The sequence below is a fragment of the Vulpes lagopus genome, chromosome 18 (genome assembly GCF_018345385.1).
Source record: "Vulpes lagopus strain Blue_001 chromosome 18, ASM1834538v1, whole genome shotgun sequence".
NCBI classification, from domain to species: Eukaryota; Metazoa; Chordata; class Mammalia; order Carnivora; family Canidae; genus Vulpes; species Vulpes lagopus.
This window is the reverse complement of record NC_054841.1, coordinates 17,523,342-17,546,118: the sequence shown is the minus strand read 5'-3', so window position 1 is coordinate 17,546,118 and position 22,777 is coordinate 17,523,342. Positions and strand designations below refer to the sequence as shown.

General features: G+C 45.9%; 1 protein-coding gene across 9 annotated transcripts in view; it reads right to left on the bottom strand.

The window, feature by feature from the left end:
* PTPRT (protein tyrosine phosphatase receptor type T) overlaps positions 1 to 22,777 on the bottom strand; it is a 1,030,023-nt gene that overhangs the window by 268,795 nt on the left and 738,451 nt on the right. For all 9 annotated transcript variants that reach the window (XM_041733397.1, XM_041733399.1, XM_041733398.1 and 6 more), the window contains 2 exons: positions 17,884 to 18,085; positions 16,390 to 16,492 (listed from right to left, as the gene is read on the bottom strand). In XM_041733397.1, the coding sequence (XP_041589331.1) occupies positions 16,390 to 16,492; positions 17,884 to 18,085 (305 nt within the window). The remainder of the gene's footprint in view (positions 1 to 16,389; positions 16,493 to 17,883; positions 18,086 to 22,777) is intronic.

The following is a 22,777-nucleotide window of genomic DNA, read 5'->3' as shown; positions in this document are numbered from 1 at the left end:
TCTCTCCCCTAATCAAAATAATATCCTCAGAAATGTTTGAGAAGTGATTGCTTCTATAAATAAGAAGTGATGATATGAGGAAAATCAATTCAGAGAACCATAAATAACTCTTAAAAGAAAAAAATGTAATTGTTGAAATTTTAAAGATTTTTATTTATTTATTTGAAAGAGATGAGAGAAAGAACTAACAGAGAGAGGGGCAGAGGGAGACGGCAAAGCAGGCTCCCCAATGAGCAGGGAGCCCGACCTGGGGATCCATATCAGGACTCTGGGATCATAATCTGAACTGAACATATGCTTAAGCAACTGAGCCCCCAGGTGCCCTGTAATTGCTAAAATTTTAAACAACTGCTACACAGAGGTTAGTTTTCTAGAAATTAGAATGAAAAGATTTTTTAAAAAATGAAAAAAGAATATTTAAGAATAAACCTGAAATGACAGCTCTGTGAGAGAAAAAAAAGTATGACTTGCATAATAAAGATATTGCTTGAATAAAATAGAATAATTGTACATTCTAGGATGAATGTAAAAAACTATAAGAAAGGAAGAGTAATAACAGGTAGTATAGCACAGTGGTTCAGAGTTCAGACTGTAAAGACAGATTGTTACACTGAAATCTAAGATCAGCAACATACTAGCTGTGTGAACTTGGCCAAGTTACTTAATGCCTCGGTGCTTCAGGTTGCACATCTTAAAATAGGGGTCATGCTATTCTTACCTTAAAGGGTTTGGATGAGAATTAACTGAGTTAATATATGTAAAGAACTCAAAATAGTATCTAGTACATAGTAAGCTTTGAGTTAATTATACAATACTATAACAAAAATAGTATAAACCACTTGGCACTGAAGTGCCCTGCTTTTATAGAATTATAAAATTAGCCATTGTGTATTTATTTAACTAAAAATTGTGGTATAACTATATTGGGAAGTTGGAAGGGAAGTACTGGGTGATTTAAAACAGTCAAACTCTCATCTATAATAAGAGGAAGTAAATAATGTCTATAATCAATGATTTTAGAACAGCACATTGTGTAGTGAAAATGCCAATTCCCAGAAGAAATAAAGAATTACAATGCAGTTGCCTTTGGGGCATGGGGGTGGTGCTTGAAGATGTGGAGGAGGAAATGGTCTCTGACGCTCTGATTTCCTAACTATGTGCACTTGTTACTTTGAGATCCTTTTTAATTAAAGAATGAGAAAGGTTAATATATATAAATTGGTTGTCAGTGCCTGGCATATAAGAGTAAGCACTCAATATATTTTAGTTCGATTTTATTCATCTCAGTGATTCCACTACTGGGAATTCTTCCTATTTAAAGATACAATACCAAAAAAAAAAATGTGTTTATTTCTGGGCTATTTATAACAAATAACTGGCAATGACCCAAATTTTCAAACATATGGGAATATCTAAGCATTATGTAAAAATTTGGTGGAATGTTATAGGCCAAGAACATAAGTTTATTGTTTCAGATGGTTATTGACTGACTAAAAGCTATACCTCTCTCTCTCTCTCTCTCTCTCACACACACACACACACACACAGATTGAGAGAGAGAGAGAGAGAGAGAATGCACAAGTGCCCTGATGTGTTTAGACTAGGAAACATAAACCTGAGAAAACCAAGATGCCTGAAAAGAGGAGATAAAGATATGGTATATCTGAGATCAGCTTCCTCTGCCCCTAAAATGTCTTTCACGGGGGGGGGGGGGGGGGGCTTACAGCTGCTTGGGTCACTATGGAAGGGGAAATTCTTCCAAAACTCTAAGAGTTTCTTTTTGAGCTCTGGTCTTTTATGCTTAGCATTCACATCACTATTCAGGAAGGAGGCATAGTAACAATCTATGCCATTAATAGCAAACACTCTAGGTACTTAGGAGCCCCTCCCTCGTCCTACAGTCCGACTCAGCATTAGCCAAGTCACGATTCACCTGGGATTCCCTGTCAGTAATCCTTCAGCTTCTAGCTTCAGAGGGCTCAGAAAACCCATTTATTAGCAGAGTATTGGTGAAGCAAGGTGACAACAATGAAAAAAATGGATGACAGAGTGCACCTGAGTCTCCTTCCAAACCTACACACAAGACCCACAGCTCTCAAAGATGCCATGAGCTGGACAAACCAGCTTCTCTGGATCTTTGTTTTCTCACCCAGGGAACGGAATAAATTCTTCCAGCTTCAGTGTGAGGTTCTGAGTATAAGATGAAATGATCTTGAGAAGTCAATAATCATGGGTTCTCATCTCAAGTAGGAGGAGCTTAACCAAGCTTGGCTAGATGTGACTTTCACAGGCTGTGACACTCACTCTTTAGAACTGTGCTTCTCAAAGTTTAGCATGCATCGGAATCTCTTGGAGGCCCTGCCAAAACCCGGATTGTTAGGCTCTACCCCCAAAGTTCCCAATTCAGTAGGTCAGGGGACAGAGCCCAAACATCTGCATCTCTAACAGACTCCCAGATGGTACTGCTGGTCCAGGATGCAGGCACAAACATTACCAAAACCAACTGGGATAAAGGTGGAGACTTTGAAGAGAGAAGAAAAAAGGCAGGTGGAAAAAGTTCTCGAAGGGTTCCTCATCTGTCCTTTGTCCTGATGACCAAGTCCTGATGCCAAGGTTCCTGAAGAACCTTGCTTTGGCATCTTTACCAGTTCCGCCTCCTTCCCAAGCTCCCTTCCAAGGTTCTCCCACTGAACCAAACCTCCCTTGTCAACTTCCCGCATTGAAAGATGACAACCCGATCCCATCTGCCTGCATCCTACGTGCTGATGCAAGAGGCCACCTTTTTAGGTTCCAAGAAATTATGCATTCGTTATGGAGGAAATTAACACCTCAAAGCAAACTATAATTAGGAATTCTTCAATTCAGTTTATGCTTTTTCAATTAGGCACTCTATAATTTTAATCATGGGAGCATTAACATGTTTCTGTAATTTATATACCTGTGGTATAATTAAGCCTGGGAAACACATTGCTCTAAACCTGAATAGAAGGGATTGTTTCCCTTCACACTTGCAGTATTACAAGTCCCTAATGCAGAGAGGATGCCAGTTTCAGAGGAGTCATTTCTGAGTTGCAGAGGCCAATGAGAGAACTCCTGGCTTCGGAAATGTGAAGGCGGTTGTAGACCATGTGATGCCTTTGAACATCTGGCTCATGTGTAGACATCTGCATCCCCAAGCTTCAACTCCTATTGTGACTTTCAAAACATTCCCGCCACTAGAAACTGCTTCGGACAACTATTCTTGGAAACCAATTTCAATTAGCAGGAACAGGGTGTCCTGGCAGGGGAGACATTATCAGAGAGCCGTGGGAAGCAGATGGCTTGGAATTGAAGAAAGTGAACAATAGGCTAAAACTTAGCCTGGAGTGGGACCAAGCTCCTTTTTGTACATTGATTCCTCTTCCCACTTCTCTAATTCTGCTCCTTGCTCATAATTTCTGCTCTGCCTTTTAGCTACAAAGCAGGGCCCGGATCCTGTGTGCAAGGTAGTTCTCTTGGGATTCTGAGCAGTTCTGCAAATTCAAGGAATTCAGAGGCACACTGAAAAGTTTTTGTGCTTATTCAGACTGAACCTCTGAACTTTCTGAAGGTTAAAAACCTTCATTTTTTTTTCCTCCTCTTCCTGCTCTCCCCACAATAGCAAATTCAGATTTGCTGAGTGCAGTAAAAGGAAAAAGAACATAATCAAAACTGGCCCGGGGGGACAATGCATACAGATTCCAACCCAGCTGAGTGACGCGCCCATATTGCTGCAGCATTTTGGCACTCAATATATTTTGTCTGATCTAAGAAAATATGGAACTTTTTATAGAGTGAAAGTTGGAAATGGATTTGTTTCTCCCAGGCTGCTCTAGCCTTCCACAAAAGAATACAGATTTGTTCAGATCCTGACACTCCGTCTCACCAAACATCCATCTTCTACCTAAGGCCCCATGGCTGTGTCGGAGTGATATATTCAGATGTGCTATCAGCATGTAACAACACAACATGAATTATTTCACATGCCAATCATTGTCCTCATCGTAGGAAAACACGGGTGTGTTTTTGGCCCCCATATGGACCTTACTTAGAACGGTAAGCTGGCGGAGGTCCTAGTTCGGCTCTTATGAGCTAAAATTGATTCTCTTCACACTGAAACGTACACCAAAAGAGATGCAAGTTTCAAAACCCGTAAAGCCAACAGGGACAACTCCATAGTAAAATGCAAAACAATTGCTTCCCCACATCGTGAGAACAAGCAAGCATCGACACCACAGAAGAGAATACTTGGTTCCCTGTACAGGTTCCTTTCTCCGTATAGGAGTCTACCTGTAAGCTGCCCCCAGTTGGTATTTAAGTTGTGGTTCAAGACCCACATGATCACCATCTGGGAGCTGGTACAAATACAGATTCATTCTCAGGTTGTCCCTGGGGATGTGAAAAATCTACATATTTACTAGCTCCCTAGGTGATTCTAATAGCCACTGGGATTGATAACCCTGAAGGTTAAATCATTTCCCAGATGCTACCTCCAGCAAGGTTGATGCAGTGGGGTTTGGGAAGCCTAGTTCAGTAGGTCAGGGTCTCAGTAGCAAGTCAGCCCAGTCATAAGTTCCACTCTGGTTTTTGATACTTAGATTTTATGCCTGTGTCTAAGCCCCCATTAATAGTCCCTTTGAAATGCTTACATTAATAGTCCCTTTGAAACCATACATGGGCCTTGACCTTTCTCTAGCAGCCCTCTGAGGGTCTAGAGCAAGGCAGTAAAATAAAATTCTCTGTGATGATTGGAATACTGTTTAATATGGTAGCCACTTGCCACGTGTGGCCACTGTACTTGAAATGTGGACAGTATAATTAATGGACTGAAGTTCGAATTTAATTTCATTCTGACTAATTTAAATTTAAATAGCCCTCTGTTAGCCGCGGCTTCTGTATTGGATAGTGTAGGTCTAAAGTCTTGCCCTTGCCCTCCTTCTTGCATTACTGGAGCTGCTACCCCTGCCCTGGATATGAATACTTATTTTATACATGTATGATCTTGAGAAATTGCTCAGTGAGCCTGCACCCAAGGAGAAATGCACCAGTGAAACAGCAAACTGCAAGTAGTTGTAGCCAGTCAAGAAAAGGGTGGATTGCATTGTGAAAGGTGTAAATACAAATTTCTTCCACCTTGTGGTGGAATTTCTTCCACCTTTAAGTTGTTCTTGTCCTCCCAAAAAGTCAGGACGCTCAAAATCACCTCTCTCACTGCCACTGAGAGGGGGCAACTCTTTGAGCAGCTGCAGGCAGCTGGAACAAGCATTGTGCAGAATGCTTTTTGGATGAGAGCAAACCTCCTTGGATTCTAACATGGCACAGATCCATGCACTAGCTCAGAAGAACATCAATAGATCAGGCTATAGAAATGCACTTGATGGAGGCTGACTTGAAAGTCTGACCTTTGGGTGGCTGCAGACAGAGAGACTGGGAACCATCCGTTATCAGCTGTGCAAGATCTGAGACAAAGCAGTGATGCAAACTGTCACGGGGCCCAGAACATGGTGAGAAATGGAAGTCAGTAGAAAAAAAAAAGCTGGAGCAGAAGTGAAACCCAGGAGAAGGCACCTTGCAGAATCACTGCTGCTCTTGCAAAGGGTTTCACCACTTCCCCAGGGACAGGAGGATTCGCATTATAAGAATTACGTCTACTCAGACAGCCTGCCCATCCTTAGTTTGGCCTCTTTGCTCCTTGAAATACTTGGCTTCAGTGATCCTCACCTTGAATCCATTACCATCCATCCACTACTACTGCCAACACAATGACACCTGGAGCCATGTTATCCCAACGGAACAGGGCTCCGTTACTAAAACCTCATCTTCTACTCTCTGAAAGCCACTTCCTGTCTGTCCAGCTTCTCTTGGCCTTGTATTTTCTGTGCAGATTCCTCAACATCCTGGGGGTCACCTGGCCCTCAAAATCTCTGTTATCTGCACTTTGACCTCCATGGACTTCTTAAAATCAAGTCTGGACCATATGGCCCATTTTTAAGCAGTTCTGCTGACATCATCATCTTCCTTTTCCCACTGCCCTGGATTAAGGTACGTGTCTTTCTTCCTTTCTACTCTCAGAGCCACTGGGAGCTCTCAGAGAAAACTGAACCACAAAATTCCAACCATCTCTTATTTAAAAAACCATTCTTCCTTCGGCTTTCATGCTTTAATTCTGCCCTGGTTTTTCTTCTACATCTTTGGCCAGCCCTTCTCCATCTCCTGCGTGGCTCCTTGATGGAGCTTCACAGACCCGTCTTGTTCTTCATCTCTTCTCATAGATACTCCCTTCCTGGATAAGGTCATCTGCTCCTCCCAAGCTTCAAATACCACTTGAATGTTAATGGTTCTCAAATCTAAAACCCCCTGCTCTCCTGCCTCTCTAGCCCTCCAGCCTTCTGGAATTTAAATAGTCCCTGTGGTAGGAGGTGAACATGACAACCACACTCTCTTTTCCCTCATGCCACTGACAGTCTGTTCCCATCTCTCCAGATGGCAGACGGTCCAAAATAGAACACTCTTTCATTCTTCATGTTCCAGCAACTGCTCCTCCTGCTCCATTTAAAATATTCTTTCTGAAACACCTGTTTCTCCTGCTTGGTTTGAGCCTCAGGAATGAAATCCAGAATCCATCAACACCAGAACCAATTCTTGGTAAGGTGGGTTGTTTAGGGGCCAATAAAGGGAAGCCTGCAACACAATTAGGGTGAGCTGAAATGAATGGGAAGCCACCTGTGTTACTGGGGGCCCACCCTTCCTCCCTTTGGTTTTCTTGTGTGGTCTTTCCGATTGTGGCTTTGTGCCATACTCACCATATGGACCCTGTTTCTTTGGGTAGTTTCACTGGTGTTGACATGTCCCTTTAATCAGTTACATGTGCCCTTAGTCACCATATTTAGAGTATGGGACAGCCCCATTGGGAAGAACTCTGCAGTAGTATTTATCCCACTATGTCTTATTTCTGGTTGTTTCTTTTTGTATCTGGCTCCTCATCTTCCCTAGTCTGGTGTGATGAAATCCTGGCATGCGGATAGACTTGGCAACAAATGGTATTACTTTCAGAGCTAAATCTTCTTGCGGTCTATGTGGGAGAGCCTCTTGCCCATTCCTCTACCAAAGTGGAACACATAGCACTCTTCATCTTCAGGACCCAGCAAAGGAGGCCCAGGGAGCTGAGGAACTAGGTAAAATAAATGATGTTTCGAGAAAGGGTATCCAAGTATAATTGCCGCGTCCCATCTCTCCCAATGTGGACAGGGATTCAGGAACCATTCAGGCTGTCCTATGCTAATAAATCCCTGAAAATTTTCAGTTCTCCTTCCTAATTGGATACCATCATGTGTTCATATCAGAATCAGATGGTAATGATGACAATTTTGCTCATCGCAGCTCCAAGGGACCAGCAAAAGCCTTTTGTGATTATAGCGTGTGCTCCTCATCTGGGCTCCACAGTTATTAAATGAATACTGGAAGAAATCTGGCAATTTTTCCTTTTCTTTCCAATGAAGTGTCTTCTTTCTTTAGAATTTGACTGGATCTCCAATTTGTACTGTAGCTAGTCACATTTCAAAGTCATAGTCTTAACTACTTGCACCTGTCAAATGCAAAGGGCTCGGGGTTTCTCATCAGGGAGTAAAGAGAATTTGCAGTGGATGTTATAGGCCACTAGCCATATCCCTCGGTCTCCATGTACTCAGCCTGTCATACTCCTGGGCTCTCCAAGCTGGAGCTGCCCCACCGTATACTAGGCCTGAAACATCCCACAAATGTGGGTCATAAATCCTAGCTGACTCTGGAGGAGGTCCTCAGAGGTTCCCAGCACTCGCCTAGACCACATATCAAATCCCAGCCCTATTCCCTCCCAGCTGATTCCTAAACTCCCACTAGGTAACCAGGCCACATTCACCACTGCTGGTCTCTCCTGGATAATATATCCTTGCAGACTCTTCCTGGCCTCAGTTTTCCCTGGCTGAGAGAATGGCACCATCCTCCAACTCATTAATAAGCCAGAACCTGGGAGTCACCAGGACGTTTTTTTTTCCTTATCTCACCACCTGCCTGCCCCTTAGAGAAGTCTTCAACAAAGCTGCTGCCCATTTTCCCTGTTCAAGGCCCCTCTCCATCGCCACAGCTCGGCCTTGGATGGCCATCCCTTCTTATCTGGATAGCAACATCTTCTGGCCGTTTCCCATCCAACCTCATTAGGTGCAACCTGCCCTTGCACTTTCTGCCCACTGCTGTCCTCCTGGCCTCCTTTTTGTTTTTCTAACCTCATCTCCTGACTCTCCAGCTAAGTCTGATCCCCTCTTAGGTGAAGCGGTGAAACAGAAAAGGAAGAAAAAAACACGAAGATGTACATTGTCGAACTGGTGCCCATTGTGGACAACCAGGGCTCAATCCTAATGGAGGTGTGTGAGGAACCACGTGGCATGCCCTCAGCGTGGCCCATCCAGAGGGCAGGAGGCCGGGCATGACATCTTGTGTGTTTCTGAGCTGTATCTCTGCTCACACCCTCTGAGGTCCTTGGGGCTTTGGAGAAAGCTCTGAAGCAAAGAGGAAAAAAGGGATTTCAGCTAGCATTGAGGAGGGGGTCCCGTAATTCTGCCTGGAACCAGCCAGCTCCACCGCAGCTGAAATCAGAGGTGGGGTGGTGAAGTGGCAACAACCCAATCAACAATCAGCGGCAACTGTGACAGCCTGTGTTGTCAGTTAGAGTCTGTGGCACCATTTGTATGGAGCTCTCTCTGCCATTAGGATGTCTGCCCACGGGCCTGTTTGCTCATTTCTGGATCTCTAGTGCCTTAGCACAATGTCTGGCACGTGGCTGTTTGCTCAAATTCAAATTAGGTATTTACTGACTTAATTGACGAACTGTGAATGGATAAACCTGACTCATCTCCTGGGCTGGGTCTCACCTCTCCTGCTTGGTTTGGATTTCAGGTACCTAGTCAGTCCCCCCATATTTATAAGGTCTCACGGGAGCTCACGTGGGTCCCTAGGCCCCTTCCTGAGGATGCTTTGGATCTGCTCTCCTTCCATTTCACAACATACAGTAGCCTCTCCCCCAAGTCCCCAAAGCACTGCCCTTTGACCTCGATTTGCTGGCCTCTAGGCAACTGAGATGCCCTAGCCCTGTCTGCTTGATTTAGAGTTTCTGAAATGTGCCAAAGTCTGAGAATCTGTTTTGAAGGGATATTGTTTTGAAGATTTCGTGACACTCTTGGAGATGATCGCGCATGCCCTAATGTGTCACACCCTTGCCAGCATGCTGCACATGTATCTTCCATGGTGGCTGAGCAGAAAATGATGAACAGGGATCAGCTTACAGCAGGGCTCAGAGAACCACCTTTCTCACGGCTATGTGGGCAGGGAGCTGTTCTGTCTCAACAGCTGGGCCAACCCCAGGAGCAGGTTGAATAACTACCAGTTGTACTTTTACACACTGTACCTTATTTGACCTTCTAAACAATCTGTGTATGCATATTCTCATTTTCCCAACAAGCAGCTCTAAGGCCAGAGAAACGAAGTGACTGGTCCAGGGTCACCCAGTGAACCAACTGGGTAAAGCTGGTTCTGATTCCAGAAGCCTTTGCTGTACCAGTGTAGTCAACTGGGGAGGGAGCTATGGTAGGAGAAGCCCAGGAGGTCACAGACTGATAGAGATGGACACTACAAGTCCCTGATGGGGGAGTGGTCAGGGCAGAGTGGGAACCCCGAGAGGAGCCAATGCATCCTGCTGCAGAGTGGGGAACGGCCCAGATTTGGCAGGTTGAAACTGGACAGGGACAGCATGATTTGCTCCATACAGAGAATGGCCAGGCAAGGGCTCGACTGCTTAGCGGAGAACAAGGAGCCAGGTAGTGCCTGCCACATGTTCCTCACACTTATCAGGACAAAGTCCAGACCCACTGTGAAGATTCCTTACCTGGCCCCGACATGACCTGTTCCTCTGCCTTCCCCTCCTCTCTGCCCGAGTGCGCCGCGGTTCCCGCCGCCATGGGAACACAGCTTGTACCTCCTCTGCTTCGGCTCCCATGTATGCTGCTTCTCCCTCCTTCACTAGGCAAACTCCCCTCAGCTGGCAGGCCTCAGATCAGGCAATGCTGCCTCCGAGAAGTCCTCTTTGCATATGAGCCCATCAGGCTTCTGATGGATGCCTCTGTACTGACCTCTCAGAGAAACCTCTGACTGAGCCTTTTTTTTTCTTTCTTTCTCTGATTATCTTCCTGATAGAACTACATTATCCAAAATGGTAGCCATTAGCCTTGAAAGATCTTCAGATTAATTTTTTAAAAAATTAAAAATTTAAAAAAAAAAACAGTCATACTGGTCCTATTTCCAGTGCTCAACAGCCACAGGTGGTTGGCGGTGATGACTGGACAGCACAGACACATGACACACTTCCATTGCTACAGGAGGCTTTGGGCAGTGCTCTTACCAATTGGGAGGCACCAGAAGGCAGGATCTGTGAAGTGCATCTCCAGTCCCCGTACCTGAGATTTATCAGGTGTGCAAAGCAGACGTGCTGAGTCACTTACTTATCTGTATTTCTTAGTACCTACTAAGTACCAGCCACTGTCCCAGGGAAAGGGGATCCATCAGTGTCAAGCCTCAGGTTTGCCGGAGCTCACAGTCTAGCGAGGAATTGGCAAGAAACAGAACCAGAGAAGACAGACCGGCAGGTACATGACACAAAGAAAGAACGATGAGGGAAATCCCCCAGGCCCTGTTGAGTAGACATCAGTAAACGGGGGCAGAGTGAGGGGATAAAACCAGAAACGGAGGTCACAGCCAGATTCTGTTGGGCCCCGAGTCCCACACTAAGAAGCTTGAACCTCGCGTGGTAGAAAGCCAGCGATCCACCTAAGAATGTTAAGGACCACTCCAGCAGGTCAGCGGGGGATGGACTAGAGGAAGAGCCACTGATGGCGGGCCAACCAGCAAGGCCACCGTAGCAGGTTGGGAGTGTGGGGGACGCAGGGCAGAGGAAAGAGCTAATTCCAAAGCTGATTCTGGAGCGAGGCAGACAGGTCCCTGGGACTGGCGGGAGAAGGAAGGAGAGCAGGGGGACAGAAGGACCCCCCAAAGAAGCCAGCGGCGGATCTCGGGGGAGGGTTTGCTACAGAATCTGGGGCTCTGCTTCAGCAACTGCATTATGGGTGATAAATTCATGGCCAAGTTACTTTCTTATGAAGGTTACCACAGATACATCAGTGTGACAGGTGGGGGGCGTGGGGGAAGAAGGTTTGGCGGGTTTGAGTTGGAGCTGAATATTAGATTCTAGTCACTATTTGATTGATCTTTTAAGCAATTCTGGGATTCTGACACTTAAAAACCAATAAATCTTTGAAGGCCTGGGGAAAGCAATGCAAAAGCAATAAATCTCCATTGCGGAGTATTAGAAAAATAGGCCACGCTTCCGAGGTGGTTTGGATGGAGGGATGGGGGTGCGGGAGCAATCAGCCCTTCTCCCCCTTGCCTCCTGGCAAGCTCAGTCCTACCAGGTGGAGTCAGGCCCCTGGGGCTTCCCAGGGACAGCAAGCTGCAGAGCAGGGGCTGGGGTCTGGCTGCACCACTGGGGCTGGAACACAGAAAGACAGAGAAAGCTGCAGGGGTGGGGCCTGCAGCCAACACTCAGGGGTGAGGCCGCTGGAGAGCAGGCTGCCTTGCTCTGAGACGTGCTGGGCACACAGGTTACAGGCTAGGCCTCTACAGTCCTGGGCCGGAGCACCGCCCCCCCCCCCCCCCCCGGCCGTGAAGTCATCTTGCCTGTACCGAATTCCCTAGTTAATGGATGCTCACTGTACAACAGCCCCCCAGTGAAAGGTTACTTGACATTCTTGGGCAGAGGGAACACAGAACCTCCTGAGGGAGCAATGAACTCAGAAGCAGGAAGCGGGGTCCTTAAACGGGCTTCTATGGAGAGCCAGCCCCATGCTCTGGGGCCAATCACTTAGCATCTTAGACTTCAGCTCCCCACTATGGTACTTCCCACCCATCTGACTTACTGGGTAAGAGAAGGTCACATGATACAACAGAATTAAAGGAGCTATCAACCAGACAATATGATTCCAGGCATCCATGATCCAATCCATCTAGTGAGCTCATTGTGTGCTATGGTTAGAGAGTCTTCACTATCGTCTCAACACCCCTGTTTCCCCAACCTGTGGGACCCCTCACTGGCCTGATTGCCCATCTCTCTGGCCAGTCCAGTTCTCTCCATCAATACACTGTCCCCACAGGCTTCATATTATCTCCTTTTGCTAGTTTCAGCACTGTGTCTGTTTAGCTGCTCCATACCCCATGTCCCTCCCCATTCACATGCACACTTACTGGACAGTAAGCCTCAAGAGGACAGGTTTGCATCTACCTTGTTTCTTGCTCTATCCTCATTGCTTAGGTCAGTTCCAGGAACATAGCAAGAGCTCAATAAATATATGTTGAATGACCTACTGGTCAACTGCCTCCTCGATGGGCATCCTAGTGCCTAGAGTTCAAGGTGAAAGAGGGTTAAAGTAACTGAAATCTTCTTTGATATTGCCACTGCTGTCATTGCCATTGACCTGGAAGTCATGTAGGCTGGCACTGGTTAGCCTCCCTCCCTTCTTGGCAAATGCCCAAGCGACGGTCTGAAAATAATTCCAGAAACTGAGCGTGTACCCACTCTCAGTGATCCAGAGCCTTAGGAAGAAAAGCAGCCAGACATTTCTAGACACCAAGCATTGCCCCTTTGAGCGGTGACATTTAATTTTTTTCCAGTGGAAATGTCACTAAAATATGTCACGCACAACTTTCTCCTTGGGAGGTAGTGTGAAATAAGTGCTGGCTTAGGGTCAGCTGAACTGAGTTTAAATCATGCCTGCACCACTTGCTTGTTTCATGGCCTGGGTCAACTTACTTGGCTTCTATTTATCTCAGTTTCCATACCTGAAAAATGGGGAGACTATTACTGCAATGTTGTGAGGATACAGAGAGTTTACATATGGGGGCAGCCATGTAGCAAAGGCTTACTCATTATATGGAAACTAGTAGCCTCTTTTAATTTGAAGACACAGAACCTAATGGTACATTTTTAGTTGAACCAGGACAACTAATGAACATCCATGGCTGTGAGGGGCTGCAGGGGATACAGCAGGTACACCTCCCTATTTACAGAGTCCCTGTGCCTGTTTTGTAGACTCGCTCTGTGTTCTTGCTCCATGCTCACTGTCAGTTCTCACTGCTACTGGGGGCATTTCCACTTCCACCTCCTGATTGACTGTGGTCTTAGGATGTAATGAGCTTATAAAACAGATGTGCAAATCAAGAGCATGCGGGCTCAGAGGGAAAGTGTAAGGGGCCTCTCTTTGGGGGAGCTGGAAAAGCTTCCCCAGGGACATTGGTTTGGGCTGCTCACAGGAACCCTCTGCTGGTCTCTGGATTTGGACAGGCCTGGATATAAGCCCCAGCACCTCACTTACTGGGTCTGTGACCATGAACTTTAGTTTTCTCATTTCTAAACAGGTCTATAATAATGCTAATAGGTTAGTCAAGGTTAAATTCTTGGAACATAACAGTTGCCCAATAAAACATGATGATAATTACTCCCATCTGTGTTCAGCTGGGCTTGATGAGTTTTCAGAGGTTCACAGATATTATATAATCTGATTCATCTTGAGCATGGGACCCTGAATACGCTGTAGGAAAACTAACTTTATCCTGCCACTGGACAAGACCAAGATTACTTATTTCTCAGTACAATTTTTTTCTTATAAGAAGTTTTTTTCTGAAATTTTGTGCTGGAATGAAGTCAGGGGCTCCTAAGTTAAAAACCCTTCCTTCCCAACTATGGAATTAGGGCCTCGAAAAGCTGTGGAAATTTGAACACGCAGTGAGCAACACTGTAACCCTATAGTGAGGGTAGATTTTCAAAAACTGTTTTGCAGAGAACCTCCTAAGTGTCACGGAGAAGAACCAAAGCTAAGGAAGGAACTAACTCTTGAAGGTCTGGCTCGCTTTGGGCTCTTCCATATTTTATTCCACCTCTGTGAAACAGTTACCATCTGTGCTTTCTAGATAGGAAAACTGAGGGCCAGGTAGATTAAGTATCTTGCCCAAAGTCACATGGCAGTGTTATAGCAGGATCTGAATCCAGGTTTGCTATCACCAAAGTCACATCCTCTATCACCCCACACAGCAGCCAGCAGTCAGCAGCAAGCCAGACTGAATCTGCACCTGCCGGGAGCCTCACAGTGGAGGCCAGCTGATGAGGTCCCCATGCTGATCTGCAGGCTTGTGGTAATGAAACGGGACATGTGGGTCTCCAATATAAAGGTCACAGGCCTTCGGTCAGATCTGGCCTGTGCAATGGTGAGAAAGATGTTCCTTTTTTCTGGGCTAGACTTTTATCATCTGAGAGGCTATCTAAGATTTTAAAATAGTGACCAATGCTGCTGTATGAGAGGTTAAAAGCTGAGAAAGGGAGAGAGGCATTGTGACCTAAATGAAGCACATGATTTGGCACCCAAAAGACCTGCACTCAAGTTCAGCTTTCCTACTTAACTTCTGCTTGCTCTGGGGCATTTCTGAGCCTCGGCATCCTAACGTGATTTCATCCACGTGAAAATGAGGATAATCACTTACAGAATATATACAGAGAATGAAATCCGTGTATCAGAGATAAGCAAAGGACAATGTTGCATGAGAGTAACAGGAAGAAAGCAGTCAGTCATATGATAGATGCCACCATCTATCTGCTCTGGAAGACTGTTCTGGAATAACCTTTGTGAATGTAAGGCAAAGGAGTACCTTTTCGTCAGATGCTCCACAAACACTACACAAACCTGCTGCAAGGCCTGACTCAGAGTAGAACACTGTTTGAAATCTTTAGAATACATGGCAACTTCCAAATTGTTGGCAGTTGATCCTGTCTCCTACAGTTTCTAGGTAGAGCTGGACCTAGGTTGGAAAACTGGTAACTAGACCATATCCATAGCCTTCATCTGGCTGGTCTCCTAGTCTCCAGTATCATAGAAGTGACATTGCCTATGGCTCCACAGTGGCTCCCCATGGCCCTGCAAACAAGCTGGAGCTTCTCAAATATGGCTCCCATTGTCACCCCACCACTCCTGCCTTGATGTTTATGCTAAAGCAAAATCCAGTGTCTTAGATGAACTACTCCTAACCAGGAGCTCCCAATGAAATCAGGCTGCTTCTCCCCTTCATGTCTTGGTCATGCTGGACCCCCTCTTAATACTTTGGCAAAATCTTATATAAAATTTAAGATATAGCTGGGTGTCACCTGAGAAGGTCAGCTGGGAACGTCTTCCCTCAGCTCTCATAACGGCCTATGTATATCTCCATAAGCATGCACCGTATTGTGATTATGTTTCCACGTTTCTTGCTTCCCAACTCAAGTTTGATGTTCTTTGCTTAGAAGACGACTTATTCACAGCTAGTTTACTACTACTGTCTCCCAAGCTGCTAAACAGTGCCTGGCCCTAAGTGAGTGCCCAATAAAACGTTTGTTGAAGGAATGAATGAATACATGAATCATTTTGATCCCTTGTGAACCACTCATACCTGGCCTATAACATACTCAATGCACACTTGTTGAACTGAGCTGAGCCAAATTTTTAAGTGGGCTCTGCCTGGAGCCCAGAGTGGGGCTTGGGCTCATGACCTTGGGATCAAGACTTTAGCTGAGATCAAATATCAGATGCTCAATCAACTGAGCCCCCCAGGCGCCCCTGAACTGAGCCAATCTGAAAGCTGCAGCTATGGTGCTTAGTGTAATTGTTTAGAAGTGATGCCCCCTTCTTGGCAGCCATGACCCCATGGACTTGTACTGGGTCAGTTTAGCTACTGAGCTGCTTTTACTGCCTGGGCTGTAAACATGCTCCTGAACTCCAATAGCCTCTTGTGGTAGTCAGCAGTGTGACTCTGCAAGTCCTCCTAAGGCTCTCTAGCACCCTAAGGCCTTAAACTGGACCATCCCAGAGGTTCTGCCCCACTCCCATTATCTCTGAGTAGGGCTGTTTGTAGAATTCAGTGAGTCTGTTCATCTCTCTGTTAATGGCAGTCAGACATGGAAGGGTGATCTTGCCAGGAGATCCTGTTTCCAGGCCTCCAACTTCACTAAACAAACTAATTATAGGTGTATTCCAGAAAATTCTCTCCCAGCCCTCCTCACATGCCCATTAGCATATTCCCTCTGAACCAGTCCTAACTCCTCATTGTTGGGGGAGAGGCTCTTGGCTCAGTTGCCACTGCCACCCTGAAATGAGTTTGGGTCTGCTGACCCTTGTCTTCCAGAAGCTCACTTCTGGCCAGTCTTGCTCATGAGCACTGCATGGTGCAGAGAAGGAAAGCCGCAAAGTCCAAGAGAAGCACCCTCCTCACCTGACAGGGGCTCCTCGTGACTGAGCAGGTTTCAGCATCACCGTGATGGTCGTGTCCGTTTCATTCAGGGGGGTGTCTGTGTCATATTCTGGCATCGATGGAGCTGGACAGACAGCAGAGAGAGGAGGGCATTCAGCACAGGTCCCAAACCCAGCTCACCACCTTCCCTTGCTGCCATCCCAAAAGATACCCAGGATGACCAGAAGGAGGACATGTGGGAAAGGGTTGGGTGAGAGTCACACGGCTTCCCAGGCTTTCAGCAGAGCATCCTCTCCTTCCAACCTGCCCGTGGGTCCCTTCCAGACAAGAGTATGGGAAAAGACAGCAATGAGGTGGCCAGCAACCCTCAGGAGTCAAAAAGTTCCACATAAAATAAACAGATAAATTCAGGAAGTCTAAGTACTTAACAAAGAGGGAAAGCAGAGTCTGACCTTGTTAAACACATTTGAAATGCAAATTACAGTTGTGATGAACTAGTTCCTCTTATCTTTCCTCTCTTTTTTTTTTTTTTTATAAGACCCTCCCTCCTCTCATCCCCAACTGATAGGAGTAGATGAAATCTAATCCCTTGGGAAGGAGATCTAGCCACTTGTATTTAGAGCTATTAAAACTCACATCTCTTATAATTCACTATTTCAATTTCTGGAATTTAATCCTAAAGTCATAATCCAAACCAAGGAATTAAACTTTATTCTGCAACATGTTTATTGAAGCGTTATGTTATAAAAACATGGAAGCACCAAATATATCCAACCACAGGGAAATGTTTAATTAAATTACGTCCATCCACTTGACGGAACATTATCATGAAAGCAATGTACCAACATGGAAAACGCTTATGGTATAAAGATAAGTGAAAACATTAAGCTGCAAAAATCACTGTGGGTATTTATGTAAAATATGTATGTATGCAGGCCAGAATTGCATAGGTATTCTCAAAAAAATGTAAATTGTAAAATGGGATCTGAGATAATTCTGTGTTGATGTTGCCTAGTGATGGAGGGGCCTTGCCGGGGATGGGTGAAATCTCAGGCCTCCGTGGCTTTGTACTAGTCCGTCCTTCCTTCCTTCCTTCCTTCCTTCCTTCCTTCCTTCCTTCCTTCTCAGACATTTCATGAGAACCTGTGCTGTGCCCTGGACTGCCAAAAGAAATATTCCTGAGAAGAAGAAATTACATTTTTATAAACCAATTTGTATGAGAAAAAAAATGTACTATTTAATGCAATTGTGTGGTAAATTATTTGGTGAATCACTTAGCGTTCCCACTGGTCTAGTCTAATTAGTATGGTTTTTACATTTTAGGAAGTTCATGGATTTGGTTTCTTCACAGGACTACAATGCTAACACGCTAGGGACTGCATTGTCCTAATTGCTCCAATACCACGAGGTGACAGCAGGCTCTGCCCTTTTTTTGCTCTCAGGAAAATTAGGAATCCATTGGGGAGGGGGGACCCAGAATGTGTTTCTTCCTTTCCCCTTTATGATGAGAGATACCTGAAATCTTGGTGGCGATCCTAGTGGTGACGGGGGGCCCGAAGCCCTTTGCTGTGCTGGCCTTGATGGTGAATGAGTAGGTCGTTCCCGGGTACAGACCCACAAAGAGGTGGTGGGTTTCATTCCGGAGCTTGAACACTTTCCCCCGCTGGCTGGAGAGGTCGGCACTCGGGTCCAGTGAGCCAACAGCCTTATAGTTGATCTGTATAACAAGCCAGCAAACAGACAAATGAATACCTCCCTCAGGGAGCTAGGTGGAGCTCGTCCAGGGGCCCATCAGGAGAGGAAGGCACCAGGGCTTGAAAAGCAAGTTCTGCTGTGACAGTCCACCTTACAGATTATCCCAGCCCCCAATACTCCACTGCAGATACACAGGAGCACGGCTGCCTAACAGAAACAGAATGTGAGATACACACGTGTGTTTCAATCTCCTAATGCTCACAAGAAAAGGAAGTAAAAAAGAAAGTAAAATTCATTTTAATATTTCATTGACTACAATATATGCAGAGTATTATCATTTCAACCTATAATAAACATAAAAATGTAATGCAGTATTTTATATTGTTTATTCACCTTAAATCTTAGAAATCTAGTATATAGTTTGTCCTTATGGCTCATCTCCATTGGACTGGCCACATTTCAAAAGCTCAGTAGCCCCATGTGGCCAGTATCTGCCACACTGGACCGCATTGCGGTAAAGCAGTGTTTCCATGCGGCATCCTGTAAGAATGGTTGGGAAGGTTAGTTAAAAAGGCAGGTCCCATGTCCCTTACTCCACGTGGCACCCTCTGATGCTTTCTCATTCATTACTTTGTTCCTCTTCCCCAAACCTTGGGACATTAGGATATTTATTCTCATTTTAATGTTGGAGAAACTGAGGCTCAACTGGAAGTAACTTACATTAAATCAGCACTCTCCAGACCCTCTATGGTGAAGGCCCAGTTTTGTTTCTCAGTCTAATGCTAAACCATAATAATCTGCAGACCACATCACATGTGATTCACCACATGAGTCTGGTAGTAGCCAAACTGGTCCGCGCTGTGCAACGAGACCCATCCCCTCATCACACACTTGAGTGTTGTAGCAGTGTCAAGGTACGAGGAGTGTTTCTAAGTGTTCCCTCTCAATTTCTGCACTTGCTCTGCTGTGAAAGTAACAAAACAGTTGGCATCCCAGCACCAGCCCCCATAGATCACATTTTGAGTGCCATATTCCTAAATCCTATAGTTGTTAAAGTGACAAACACAGGACTGTGTGTTTGTTTCATCTAGTTAGTTCTACTAAAAATGTTCTATTAGAGTATAACATACATACATACAGAAGACTACAGTTCAATGAAGTCTTACTCACTGGACACAGGCATATAACCCAGCACCCAGTCAAGAGAGAGAATGTTCCTAGAACCAAGACTTAGTCTGCATGGCCCCTTCCGATCGAACCCCGGCACCTGTCAGCAAGGATAACCTCTATCTTGACTTCCAATAGCATGGACTCATTTTGTCTGGTTTTGTACCTTATATGCATGGAACCATACAGGAGATACTCTTGAGTGTCTGGCTTCTTTCACTCCTCATTATGTTTGTGAGATTCATGCAGGCTGTCAAGTGTAGCTCTAGATCTAGCATTCTTATGGTTATGCAGCATTCTCCCACCGACAGAGCGGTAGCTCCGATGAGTAAATCCAGGTTTGCTGGTTCTAAAAGCTGTGCTCCTTATTCCGTGAGGAGCTGCCGGGCCTGGAGACAACATGTCATTAACTGAAGAATGCATTCATCCACTTACTCCTTCACTTCTTGGCTCCTTCACAAATGGTTCCCGTGTCGGCCTGTATTCTGGGACCTGCACTGCGTACAGCCCAGATGAATACAGGCTTGGCCCTGTGCTCAGGTGCCTTCCATTTTAGAATAAAATAAGGCAACCACACAGGCACCTTACATCATCTTGTCTTCCATCAAGAACATCTCCTACTTGACAGGATGACCAAACCCAGGCAGAATCAGGAACACACCAGCTCTACATCAAAAATAAGCAGTCTGCTATTTCTGGCAAGGGCACCAGAGGTTTTAGAGAACGAGGTAACTTCTCTTTCCTCTGTCAAGTAGGAGCAGTATAGCAATTGATGTCACATGCTGAGGAGAGAGGCCAGACTCCCTGGAGCAGAGCAAGCCCTGGCGGAGAAACACACTCACTGAAAATTTGGGCACTTTGCAAGCAGAGCCTAGGCAGGGGTGCCTGTGCTGTGGATCCTTGGTGAACCTGTCCCTAGCCTTCCCTCTGGTCACCTTGGCCTCCTCCACGCTTCTCACAGAGAAGCACTGCAAACACCTGTCTGGGTGTGTGTGGACACGTGTGCGTGGGGGGCTGTTCCCAGGGGAGAGCGCTCGCAGGAAACTCTGGGGGTAATTAGCACCTCCAGCCACTGTACTGATGATAGAGGATGCCTACATTCCCTGGGCTCCTCCCATGTGATGCTCCCCACCCCCCCCAAGCATCCCAGGGGACTTCCTGGAGGGATTTCACTCCCGTTCACCTCCAAAGGTAGCTGGCTGGAAAACACATCCTGCACCAGACACCTTCTTTCCCTTCCCCTCTCCCTCTTCTCAGTAACCTGCTTGTATTTGAATCTGGGTCTTGGGGTCCCCAAACAAAGACAGTGTGCTCATGGAAGTATCTCAGATGTGAGCTGACATCTGAGGATAACAGAGTCAGAGCAGACGTGAGAGCATTCTAGGTTCCAGGCAGAGGGAACTGCCTGGGCAAAGGCCGGGGGTATGAACAGGCTTGGGAGGCTTGAGCCCAGTGTGACCAGAGGGGTGGTGGCTAACGGGATTGCTGAGCCCCCAGAGTGCAGCTGGATTCCAGTTTCCCAGTGGCACAAGAGCCGAGACATCCAGAGAGCTCTGCTGGGTGGCAACCAAACCCAGTCCACCAGGTGCTTGTGCATCCTTTTGAAATTCCACCCCCATCCCCCTGCCTGGGCTGGTGGCAACCACACTGATATACAGACACTAGGAGGTAAAACTCATGCCTTATTTACTAGCCAATTCCTTTTCTGCGCTCCAAATTCAATCCAAAAGCGACTCAATTTCCACCGAGCTGTCAATATAATATACCGTGCTCCCCTGCTCTCCTAACCTTTCCTGGTATTACAGGATCCTCACTTACTTGTAATGAAACACTATGAATAAATCAATGTATGTTAATATAGCGTGTCTTCAATTTTTTATGAAGGGCTTCACCAAATCTAATTCCCACTGCTTTGTCAGAAACAGTCTTTGAAAAATTTAACTTGCAAGTTTTACGAAGTTGGTGGGGGACTGGGCTGGGGAGGGAAAGCCAGAAGGTGAGAAAAATGGAATGGGATGGAGCTGTGGCCATAAAATGCATAATGCAATGTGAATCTGTGGAAGTGGAGGAAGAGCAAGATTTGTTAGAATAGCAAACATAAAATAAAGAGTTAGTGGGGGAAAGGTGCTGTGCTGCCTGTCAACCCGGGTCTCTTTTGATCATCGTCAGTGAGATTCCCAGCCAGAAGCCAGAGTGAGCACTTCATAAGGAGAATCAAGTCACACCACCCCTTAGAATAAAAAAAGCAGTGGTTTCCCATTGCTTTTGGGATTAAGAGCACACTCTTACTCTGTGGTTTTTCAGCTGTCTGTATGAGCTGGTCTCCTGTGACCTTCCTCTTATATTCATTCCAAGGCTCTATTTCAGTGTCTAAAAAGAGCTATGGGTCACAGGGCCTTTGCACCAACTAGGAAACATGTTTTTCCCTTCCCAGGCCTTCCTTTCACCTAATTAATGACTCCTCATCTTTAGATCTCACTTAAAATGACACTTTAACAAGTGGATGGTTACCAGAGGAGAGGCGGGTGTGGGATGGGTGAGACAAGTGAAGGGGATTAAGAGGACACTGCATCCCATGTACTCCTGACTTTCTCCAAATGGCTTCCAGCCCATACTCTGGAGGTCTCAACCCAGTAGAGCCTTAAAAGACTACCAACATGGTTAGTTCATTTTAAAAAATTGTTAATTTTATTTTCTCTTTAACTCAAAACAAATGGTTAAAATGTTTTCTCCTCTTTTGGGCCCACTGTAAAAGTGTTTACAGGCATGGCCTTTGCCCTCTCGGTGACCTCCGAGGTAAACACACAAGAAGAGACCTATTCAAGGCATTTGTGTTGTCTCTTTGGTTTCCTGAAAATTAAAAAATCAAATGCAAGCACGTTCCTCCTGAACAGCGCGGATGCACAGATGGCTGAAACGCACATGCCAGTGACTTCCTGGCCACGGGGCCCTTGTTTTTCCTAGAGAGCAGAGGACTATAACAACAGCAGGAAAATGATTATGACTGACACATGTACTGCTGCTCCTGGTGTTTCTAACCCAGTGCCTGACTTTGGGGACAAACAGAAGCATTGATGGATATTGCAGGGAATCAGGTTCTTGAGGAACACAGATATGGGAGTGACCGGTTCTGCCAGAAAAGAGTCAGGCAGCCTCCTGCAAGAAGCTGCTGGAGTGTTGGGCTGGGGCCATCGTCCTCCAGACTCTAGCCCAGACTCCAGAGCACAGAAAGCCCATGAAGACCTTGTAAAGAGTAGCAATGCCTGCACCCTACTCCGAACCCACTGCATCAAATGCTCTGGATGCAAAGAGCTTGGCCTGGGTACAGTTTGCTTTTAGTTTCTCTAGGAGATTTGATTGGGTAGCCAGGGCTGACAGTGGTAGAGTGGGACCCTTCACCATGAAGGGGATTAAGCAGGAGAATTTCAAAATGTGGCCTGTGCCAAGGAAAGGTGTCCTCAGAGGGCAGGCTGGAAGGAAGGGGACTCACCATGGGAGCACCACAGTGCTAAAGGCTGCAGGCAGGACTTGTGGGTGAATGGTGAGA